Source organism: Rhipicephalus microplus, chromosome 2, assembly GCF_043290135.1.
Source record: "Rhipicephalus microplus isolate Deutch F79 chromosome 2, USDA_Rmic, whole genome shotgun sequence".
NCBI classification, from domain to species: domain Eukaryota; kingdom Metazoa; phylum Arthropoda; class Arachnida; order Ixodida; family Ixodidae; genus Rhipicephalus; species Rhipicephalus microplus.
The window spans coordinates 235,968,778-235,980,396 of NC_134701.1; the positions used below are offsets into that span (position 1 = coordinate 235,968,778).

The window sequence follows — 11,619 nt, forward strand, 5'->3', positions numbered from 1 at the left end:
GTATTGATTCTGCCTATATTTCATGTCATCAAAAAAAAAAAAAAAAGGCACCGGTCATTCACTCAAGGTTAGTTACAGGGCATCTAAAACCTCTATCTCTAAATACATTTTCTTTATTAAGAAAATAAGTACTATATACGGGCAGTCTCTGTTGTCTCGGCAGTCTGTCTACCAACCGTTTGTATATTATCGTCGCCACGTCCTGTTACAAACCCGTTAAGAAAGTAATCATGTAGAGTAAAATAAATAGTTGTTAGTTTCCACAATGTATGGAACAAAATGTTGGTATACGATAAGCTTAATGTTTTGAATTTGTTGCATGTATTGTGGTGCACATGATTTTCCAGGTTGGGCCATCCCAACGCGGCATATTCAACAAACGAAGCTTTTCGAGGTCGAGGTTTTTCCAGGACGTTTCGCGTAACGCGGCTCGTAGCTCGTAGCAGTTATGTGCCATATAGAAATTGCGCAAACTCGACTACTCGCCTCCAATCCTCTAAAAAAAACAAAAAAAAAACGAAATGCTGTCTACAACTAGCTCAGTGGATATGTGTCACAGATATTGCACAAGACCAGGACTTAAAGTAATTGATTGATATGTGGAGTTTAACGTTCCGAAACCGCCGTATGATTATGAGAGACACCGTAGTAGAGTGCTCCGGAAATTTCGATCTCCTGGGGTTCTTCAACGTGCACCCAAATCTGAGCACACGGGCCTACAACATTTCCGCCTCCATCGGAAATGTAGCCGCCGCAGCCGAGATTCGATCCCACGACCTGCGGGTCAGCAGCCGAGTACCTTAGCCACTAGACGACCACGGCGGGACATAAAAGTAAGCAGGGGCTCAGAGATGCCCAGCCTCTTCAATTTTTTGAGGAGGAGATCGGTATCACATGGGCACGTTAACAGTAGCATTGCAGCACCCATTCGACAAGGGCTGTAGTTCACTTTTCTTTGGCAGTAGTGCCTTGAGCGGGAAGGTTATAATGCTGCGATCTTTCGAATAATGATTTAATCACGGTTATTCCGTCGCTGTGAGCAAAACAGAAAAACAGAAAACAAAGAGAAATATAGGAAAACACTGGGCACCGTGGGTCACCGTTCGACTAATGCCTGTGTCATGCGGCCAAGTTAGGCGCACTTAACTTCGCTTCGGAATATTTAGTTGTCACATTAGGATACGCGATGATAGACGGAAAAAAATTGAGCGTTGTGAAACCTCGCAATATTGCTGCTGACTGGCAGGCACACTGCTTTACAAATTCAGACCTTTCATTAATTCCTCTTCCATCCCGGCCCCTAAACTCACTTCGTGCCGCAAAAAAATGACACCATCTCCCACTAAATGAAACCGTGAGTAGCAGTCCAAGCAGCGCATGAGTCGGCTTGAAGTTCCCTTTTTCACGGGCACCTTGCCCGACGTTAACGCGTCATTACAAGTGGAGCACACCATGAATTGACTCTAGTTTTTGTTGTCTTTACTCGGAACACGCCACGCGGGTTTACCGCCACGCCATGAGGAAACACGTGGGTTCATCGCGAGTCTGCAGAGTCTTGTTCCCAGACGCCATCAGAGGACTATTGCTGACAGAGTGTATACGGGGGAGAGGCCTCAGCCTCTTACCCAGCCCCTGACGCAGGCCTGAACGCACTAGCACGTTCTGGCAGTGCTTGGATTAGCTGTTGCGCTTGCGCAGTAATGGTGGTCACGCCGCACACCACGGGATGGAACTCTGCCATACGCTGCTTCTAAAAATGTTCTCCGGCAGAGTACTCGAATGAATTTCAAAGGGACAGTGACAATGACACCATTAAATTGCACTGCACGAGAGCTGGCCCGTCACTTCATTTTCTAAAAAAAAATAATGCGTGCGATACCGATGACTCTATTGTTTTCGGTCCAGACTTTTAAGTACGACTATATACGTGCAAGCGAAGTATGTCTTTAGCAAATATGACATCATCTGCACGGCTCCAGCCTTTTCCTATTTCTATAAATTGAAGCCACGCAGTCTATACGAGAATCATTGAGTATAATGTGCCGCCGAGTAATATGTTCTTTAAATACTTCAACGTTCAAAGACCTCGGACGTACACAAGCGACGGCTTCTTGTTAAGTACCCACTCGTAACATTCGCAGGCGAGTAAATAGCGAGCTGAACGAGTGGCAAGTCACCCGATGGTCTGTGCATTCACAGCTTGGATATCATGGCTTCGAGTACTTCAACGATGTGCTCGTAGAGGACAATGATGAGCGCATGTCCCGTGCCGAGACGCAACATCTTCGGCGCCAGGCCCTTGTACAAGGCGAGGAAGCCTTCCTCGCGGTAGATGAGCTTGAAGCTCTGCCAGCACGTCTTGTACTTCGTCTCACCCGGCACGGGCTGCAGTCCCTGAATGCGGCTCTTCACCACGTCCCAAGGGATGTTGAGCAATGTGCTGACGCAGCCGCTGAACAAGCCGGTACCAACCTGCACGTCGTAGCGCTCTATTGTTAGGTTGCGTCTTAAATTAAATAGAGCTACACGGAAAGGTGACGTAAAACAGAGGTGTGTACACCCCTGACGGACAAGGCATCTCTGAAGTTAAAAAAAGTTTGAAGTGTTGAAATTCATATGATCTGAACTCCGAAGTCCGTTAAAATGGGCTTGTGGAGGTCAACATGCTGTCACTCCGTATGCCGTGTTGACCCGTGAGATGTGAATACAATTAGGCATAACAACATTAAGCTCTTGCCTAACACTTCAATGATATACGTGGCCGGTGAACAAAACTTTAATACGACACTGATAGATTGTGCTTCCAGTTTTAACAAAAGCGTCAAGGCAGTCAAGGTAGTGTGCGATTATAGATGTAGTATAAAGCTAGTGCGGTCCCCACTCCTGCTGCGATATTCTACACTGTCAAAGCTGAGACGGGTAAATTCACAAAACCACTCATTATTAACGCTGAAGTAAGATGCTACAGAGATTGAAGACTTTTCCCTCCCCCCCTCCCCCACACACAAATAAAAAAAAACCATTTCTCTGATACTAGCTGATGCTGATGCGATAAAAAGCAGACCAAATTCTGGAACCACCCAACTGGGTGGGGCTTAACAGCGAGATGCAGCGTGAGTTGCCGTTGCCATGAGCTTCATGCACTGGGCGAGTTTCGTTGGGCCCTCGCGTATTGATCGGCATTTTGCCTCTACTAAGACCGCCATCGTTACTCGGTAGCTAAGTTTTCGCACTGCTAAGCCCGAGAATACGGGCTCCGTTGAAAAACGTGTATGCTATCACTCCTTCCCGGCAACGGTGCACAAGGCCGCATTGCTTTACAGGCGCTATGCGGAAACACCTGTCACACGGGTTTGGGATCAGGTTACATAAAATCTGAGTGAGTGGCCCACTTCCGCGTACCACATGGCTATCCCATGGTTTTGCCACTCATAGCTTCAGAAGTTAATTTGAATATTCGTTTATTATAAGCCCAACTATCATGCCAGTAGCATAATGTTTGTGACAATTACACTCAACTTCAAGCACCAGCTTTGATTGCGAGCCGTGGAGGCCTTTTGCTGACGACAAAGAAATGTAGGAAAGTTCACGCACACTAATATATGCAAAGTGCAAAATAGTCCCACTTATATGCACATACAAGTACTTTGCTGTGAGCTTTCTCTCATGTTCCTAATGTTGTTTTGGCGTGCCGAAATTTCGAGGTAACGGTAACATCGTGTTCTTTTCGCGATGTTCAACAACGGTTCAAGCATCGGGCGAGCTTTTTATACAGTGCCCAATAGTCGACAAGACTGTACCTTGTAGAGGTTGTGCTGATGCCGGTTCTTAAACTCCGGCGCGGCTTCCTTGAGCTTGGCGTAGATGGTGAAGTAAAACATAACGAAGACGCCGTGCCGAAAAATGTTCGAAGTGAGGCCCAAGGAGAGCCCTTCCCGGCCGAAGCCGTGCTTGCGATAGATTTGACGCGCCACCGAGTAGGCGCTGGGCTGCGCCGCCAGCAGAGTTCGGTCAGTCTGCAACCGGACCTGCGAATCATTTCAGCCGCTGCAGTGCATTAGCAGTGTGCAGAATGCGAGAGATGACGACATCTGTTGAACTATACTTCACTAGCAGTGGTTCAGTGGCATTATATGTAGGGTGAGTTTGACTCCCGATTGCGGTGGTCACAGTGCAGTCGGAGCTCGTCATAACGAAGTTCCATCGAGAACGTAAGTAATGTCATTATATCAGATATTATTTGCATAAAATAGAGATTAAAATCGACTCCAGCTCACGCGAAAAATCAAGAGAACTCGACACAAAAACGTATTATTCTAGGCTTCAAACCAACCGTAAACAAGGTAATCAAACTAACCAAGATGCTGGCAAATGGCAACGTGGGTGAGAATGAGCCTACAGCTCGAAGCCCACGAACACAACAATAATAATATCTGGTATTTCACGTACCAAAACAAATACCTCACAATGAGGCACGCCAAAGTGGAGGGCTCTGACCCTGCACTGACCTCGCACAGTACACGAGCTTCTACCATTTCGCCTTGATGGAAATGCAACCGCGGTGACCGGGATCGAACCCGCAAGCCGGCTGCTCACCCAGTGATGGGGTTAGCAGCCGAGTAACATAACCATAAGCAATTCAACACGGTTCCACATATCTGATAACCATTCCGCCAGCTTGCGGGTCTCTACAAAACTCATTTTCAATACTGCACCGTCGTCTAAATTACTGCTCGATGATACGCTTCCATATGCTTCATCGTAAACCTGATTCGTTTCCTGGGCGTGCCACCAGGCACAAAATAGTTAACATAAGTATTTACACGTGTACACTCCCATCAAGGCCAAGAGAAGTCTATGAAAGCAGACGAGAGATAGATAGATAGATAGATAGATAGATAGATAGATAGATAGATAGATAGATAGATAGATAGATAGATAGATAGATAGATAGATAGATAGATAGATAGATAGATAGATAGATAGATAGATAGATAGATAGATAGATAGATAGATAGATAGATAGATAGATAGAGAGAGAGAGAGAGAGAGAGAGAGAGAGAGACCCAGTGTTAACGTCGTCCGTGTGCAGTGAAAAGCGCAGTTCTAAATCCTGCGCTAAACGCAGCTTCACTATAGTTCGAGCCCTGAGGAAATGCGTAGCACGTGCACCCGGCGATTACCGTTCGTAGACTGCCCGCTACACCGTTTACCAAACTGTGGATGGCGTCTATATGTTTGAAGTAATCATATACAGGTTTTCCCCAGAATTATAGTGCATCCTTCTTAAGGATATTCGAAAAACTCCCGTGTACGACATGAGCCCGACATTTTGCGGCGTTTTATCGACTTCCTGCTTGTTACGACAGTTGAGATGCGTGTCGTCTGCAGCGAGTTCACTCAAGCTGTTGATGTAGAACCGGTGGGAGTCGTTATCGCGCACTTGGCGAGGCGGTAGCGCCCACATCTTGAACGCAGCAGGTGTAGACTGCATGTTTTCGAAGCGTTTTCAGCAATTTTAAGTTAATTATTGAGACTACTTTTTCTGTTATGTAAAAATTATTTCAAAGCTTATCCCGCAATTTTTACTTGGTTTTGACTATTGCATGCTAGCATTGTTTTAGTGCTGTAATGACCACACAATTTTGAGTGTGATCATGCTGTACGCGAGGTCCATGATGGACGACAATTCGGTTCCTCTGAAGAGTTACGCATTTCAAACGCGTCGAGCTAGAACATATAGGCACATTGTATGTCCAACATTCGCCACCTGACGCCGTCCAAATATACCTATACAGCACGTGCGCGTAGGTGAATACGGGAAGACGAGAAACGGTGGCGCGCGTGCGGCGCATCGAAACCCACTGCACGTCCACGAAGAACGCGCTCACCTTCACAACCTCGAAAGGATTGACGGCGATTCCCTCGATGGCGCCCGCCAGGAAACCCGCGATCAGGTTGGTCGGCACCAGTGACAGGTGGGGCGAGACGACGCGCTTGGTCTGTTCGTAGCAGACGAACCGCAGCGCCATCTTTGGAGTCTCCACCACGAGCACGGGCAGGACGCCCTTGTAGACGGACAGCACGCCCTCGGCCCTGGTCATGCGCCGGAAGCAGTCGGCGATCGACTTGTACCGGTTCGGGTCGTCGGCCGACTGCATCTGCAGCCGCGTCTTGACCACGTCCAGAGGGTGGTTGACGCACACCTCGATGAAACCCGCCACGGCGCCCGACGAGAACTGCACGGCGGCCTTGTGGTGGTGGGGCAGCCGCTTCGCCTCTTCGGACGACCGGGACATCTTGAAGTCGTGCTGCTACCGCACACCTCGTAATCGACGGCGCTGGACTGTTCCTTCAGCGGCTACGGCAAAGCGACCACTTGGAATCCGCGGGCCACTGAGATGCACGCCAGCAAGGATGTCCTTGATGAACCAGCACATCGTCCCCTGGAGCTACACCGAGGAGAAAAAAAAAAGATAGGCACTGGCGAACGGCATGCTATGTACAGAGCTTGGTGCCGAAAGTGCCACAAGCCTATGTAAGAAAATACGTATGTTTGACCTTGTTAGCATGTAGAAGATCTTTGCGCCTTCATAGACTGCTTTCAGCCTTCTGCTTTCAGCCCTTCGCATGACGGAAGTACTAAAAGTAAGCAATAAAGGTTTTGAAACATTGTATAGCGCAACAAAGAGTCAAATCTGGCGCTTCCTTTTCTGCATGCAAGTAAAATAAGGCACTGGCGTGAACATGCGACTCTCACACTTGCATACACACACGTTAAATTGCGAAAGTGCACAACAGTCGGAAAACATGTTTAGAGCTTCTGAACGGGTCACAAGATAGGCCGCAACAGAGAAGTGATACGGAATGAACGAAAGTAATGTGCTTTTCAACCCTAAATGTGTGGCAGGTGCCTGACGCTATCGCACTTTCTGCAAACGTTATAAAAAACGCGATAAGGTTTCTTTTGTAGTTTTATTGTAGGTCGTGAGATTTTCCTGGCACAACTGATAATTTACTGCTTCATGAGCTTTACTGCGGCTCCCGTGACCGACCACACTTCATCACCCCTCCAGCCCGCATATCTCATCGCACCGGACGCGCTTCACAAGTCATCGGGATGCGCAGCCGCACCACATCCTCTGTCTCCTTCTTTCCACGTGGATTATCCGAATGGAATTAATTCCCGCAGCGCTGATTGTGTGGACCTGCAAAAATAACGCAGCCATTCCTCCTCTCCCAAACCCTAAACGATATGACTTGGCAACGGCCCTGCTCGGCTTCTCGAACTTTCAGGCCTAGCAGGCACTGGTCCAAAGAGCCAGGAATACGGCTTCAACCAATGATTTCCCGAAATAGTGACTCCCCCTATAGTCTGCAGGGACCTCTAGAAAAGTCCTACACTCTTTTTTCATAATTAAATGTTCTTCACCGCCACTGCCCCCGCCAGTATCTGCCAGACATAATTTCTTCAAAGTGAAACAAATTACCTGTCCGACAATTTTGCATCCCGGCCATGGCGGCCGTATTTTCGATGAAGGTGAAAAGGCTTTATACTTGTGTGCTGAGATTTAGGTACACGCTAGAGGATCCCAGGTGGTCAAAATTACAGAAAACCACTAAGACAGCGTCCATCAAAATCATAACGTGGTTATGGGACGTTAAACCCTAGCAATTATTACTATCACTATTATTATGTATAGCAATCGACATATGTCGTTACATTCATATTATTTATGAGCACCCACACCTAATGTAAGATTCCCCGAAGGATTCCTTAAAGAGACATAAATTTATGAAATGAACGAAGACCACTGAAAACTGTGAACTATTCAAACATGTGACTCACCTTGCAATCTTTTAAGGTGGAGCAAAAGGACATTTGAGTAAGACTTAGATGTCTTAGACTAGCTTAGATATCTTAGAATATTGATGATACCAAATAGCCCAACTTCACGCGTTAATTGAGATATCTTAGAACAAGCCTTTTCTATAGGTGACCTCGCAAACGTTTGATATTCATCGGGTGACCAGGAGCAAGAGCAAAAAATCTGATATATATATGGAAAAATACAAGTTGTAAAGCTAACCAGGATCTAATTTGGCAGAACAGTAATCACAAGAAACCACGTGTCAAGTTATTTTTCTCGACAAGCATAGGAGGAACTCTACAAATAGTCGAAACTTATATCCGCATAAAAATTACCGGTCATTTAATCACGATGCAATGTAACATGAGAAACAAGAAAATATATATATGGCAACGTTACCCACCCCGACGTTCTGCACTTGTTTACTTGCACGGCTGTATTTTTTTCGTTTTTTTTTTGTCTCTACAGCAACTCGCAGAGCTACTATGCACAACACGAAAGCGCATTTACAGGTGCGAACTTGGTGACATGGCCTCAGAAGGAAATGTCAGGCCGTGCACCTGGTGGAATGGACGAAGGTGGCTTGTAAATGGTGAGAGTAATCTTCTGCCTCCACTCGTATGCGGGCGCTAGTTCTCGTGGGCAAGCGCGGATGTGCCAGATCTCGCTTCCTAGACCGACAACCTTGGAGTCTGAAGCCGCTGATAAGAACCCCTTATCACGACTACACGTATTCTGCGCACAAAGCCTCCGTCTCACGTGCCGTCTACGATGAAGTGACTTGAAGCATTATTTTGTGGCAAGATAAGACTGATTAAACGTCATTGCGTATTTCTTGCGTCATTTGCCTATTGAATACCCATTATTTTTTCTGATATGTGGGGTTTAGCGTCCCAAAACGCCCCGCCGCGGTGGTCTAGTGGCTAAAGTAGTCGTTCGCTGATCCGCAGGTCGCGGGATCGAATCCCGGCTGCGGCGGCTGCATTTTCAATGGAGGCGAAACTGCTGTAGGCCCGTGTGCTCATTTGGGTACACGGTAAAGAACCCCAGGTGGTCGAAATCTCCGGAGCCCTTCACTATGGGGTCTCTCATAATCATATGGTGGTTTTGGGAAGTTAAATCTCACATATCAATCAATCAATCAATCAATCAGCATCCCAAAACAACCATATTTATTATGAGACGCCGTAGTGGAGGGCTCTGGAACTTTCGACCACCTGGGGTTCTTAAACGTTCCCCAAAAGCTGAGCACACAGGCCTACAACATTGTGACCTCCATCGAAAATGCAGCCGCCGCAGCCTGTATTCGATCCCGTGACCTACGAGTAAGCAGCCGAGTACCTTAGATACTAGACCACTGCCATGGGGCTTTTTTTTTTGTCTTCAACAAGCTTTTGTCTTGGAGCATGCGCAGTGATTACTGCGAAAATATTTGATAGAAAAGTGAGTTCTCAATAAAATTTTTTAAAAATATCAAACACGTAACAGGAATTAGTGGCCATAAAACAGCACGTTTTGATCACCCGCGCAACGCCTCGGAATTGCGGAAAAGAGGAACGAGTCTGCGTATAATAAAATGGTAGCATGAATCCGTGCCTTAATCTTCAATGTAGGTTTTATCTATCGGCTAAGCTTTTTTTTTTTAATTGCACAGAGAGATAGCTAGCAACGTTACGTCACTGCGTGAGGTCTGCGCCACTGACTGATAAACTCTATGCGACTGCAATTGACAATATGATCCCGTCTCAGCGTATCAGCTTAAATGACGCTAAATCAAAAACAACTTATACTATACTCATAGGAGTCGGTCTGAAACACTGGCGCAGAAAAATTCAAATTACCGCAACAACTCTTTGTCATTTTCATATAATTCTGTTGTTGTTTTTTAACGTGAGCTTGTTTTTTCCCTGGTTGTAGTGGCATAGCAGCTAAAGTGTCCTGTGACTGAGCTCAAGTATATACGCGGGCTCGATTGCCGATCATGGAGGTCTTGTTTTGACGGAGACGAAATACAAGAACACACGAGTAACGTGCACGTCGAAGACCTATAGGTGGTCAAAGTTAGTCTGTATTTCCCCACTAAGGCACACCTCATAGCTATGTTGTTCTGGCGCGTAAAACACAAGAATTTAATTAAAAGCCAGTGGAATAAAACAATTTAAATGTTTTCTTCAGGTGGAGGTGACGTGTCTGTTGAATTTATCCAAACTGTACTGATGTTACCAAGTGACCATATTTTTTACGATAACCTGTGTGAGCGAACGCATGGAGCTATCCATACTCAAAAAACTATAAATGAAATTCACTATGTCATTACGACCTTACCACCGCTTATTCAAGTAAGCTACACCTTTGAAGGTATGTCAATGTACACAATGTCAAGGCCAACGGAACAGTGCCATCGCGTATTGCATGTGTTTCGAAACAAGACTTTTTTCCTTCTTTTTACTGCTTTCGCTTAGTATGCGGCATATACTTGAGGGAAGCTGCCTTAAGTAGGAAAACGGCACCGTATCCAGCGTATTTCTTTTTCTGCACTAACGGAAACGTGTCGGCGATGATGTATTGCACTTCGTCGCTGCAGGTCCAGCTTTAGGGTAAAAAAAAAGGACGAGCAAGCGGAAGTAATCGCACCGAGCAGAGGAAAGACGCGGAGGCGAAGTCAATCAACCATGCCAACTCAGAAGGCAACGCTTTATAAGTCTTGTTTCACGTGCTTGTCTCATAAGCACGAGATATACGGAAGTCTGTGCAGCGACAGTCGCGGCGTCTCGCCATCGGCGTATGTATACCCGTGTATCGCGGACTCCAACGATCGCTCACAACGGCGTGTGCCTTCTGTGTCTTCCTCGAGACATTGACCTATAGCTTACAGACGGCCTCCGGAAACCTCAGAGTTCACGCAGACAGCGCCCGATCCGCTGTCACAGGAGAGGTGCACGATCGCGCCCCACCCCGGCCTTGATATCAAGAGTCGACGGAGCGTCGCGTGAGCGATTCGATTTTGCGAGGCCGAGAGCAAACGCACAAACCTGTCTACGAAAGAGGCAAAGGGCGTCTCCCTCTCTTATCCATGGCCGTGAATTACTGAGAGGTCGAAGAGGAGAGACAAGACGGTGCCGCCGCAGCGGCTCAGTTCAGGTCCTTCCAGGAAGTCCCGACCGGACGCCGAAGAGTTGTAGGTCACCGAGACTGCCGGCGCAGCAGACAGCGATCACGCTGCCGATGAGTGACGCCTGACCATCTCCCACAAGCAGGCAACTTCTTTTCGAAGACGACGAGCCCTAGCTGATCAGCCGTGTGTTGACAGGCGGTGATGCAATAGTTCGTGCATACAGGCGACCGAGCGATAACCGGAGCGCGTTCATTCATCAGTGCTTCGTGTCAAGAGGCTCACGTGGGCTAATGGGGCGCTGGCAAAAAACCCGTCGCGTTATGTGTTCTTTTTGTTACTAACACGATATCCTGTGACGGGTGCACGCCGCCTCGTTTGCAGAGATAAGCAAATATTGAAAGAGGAGAACAATAAAAACGATGAAAAGAATACGAGATACAGCCACCTATTTATCGTGATATAATTAACTTTATTATAGAGACTCATACATTGACCCTAGAGACCACTCGAAATATATAGACCCTGATTTTGAGGTTTTAATCTTTATCAAACGATAAAGTGCGAACGAGAAAGAGAAACGCGGAGCTGCGATATACCACCGCCTAATATTACTAAACATGTATCCCCCGATTC

General features: G+C 46.8%; 1 protein-coding gene across 1 annotated transcript; it reads right to left on the reverse strand.

The window, feature by feature from the left end:
- Window positions 1-2,017: 2,017 nt before the first annotated feature.
- LOC119170260 (mitochondrial 2-oxodicarboxylate carrier) lies at window positions 2,018-11,110 on the reverse strand. The gene is made up of 4 exons (XM_037421376.2): window positions 10,904-11,110; window positions 5,892-6,452; window positions 3,801-4,028; window positions 2,018-2,472 (listed from the first exon to the last, which is right to left on the reverse strand). Exons 2-4 carry the CDS (start codon window positions 6,297-6,299, stop codon window positions 2,194-2,196), a joined length of 915 nt encoding a protein of 304 aa, XP_037277273.2. The 5' UTR covers window positions 6,300-6,452; window positions 10,904-11,110; the 3' UTR covers window positions 2,018-2,193.
- Between the last annotated feature and the right edge of the window lie 509 nt (window positions 11,111-11,619).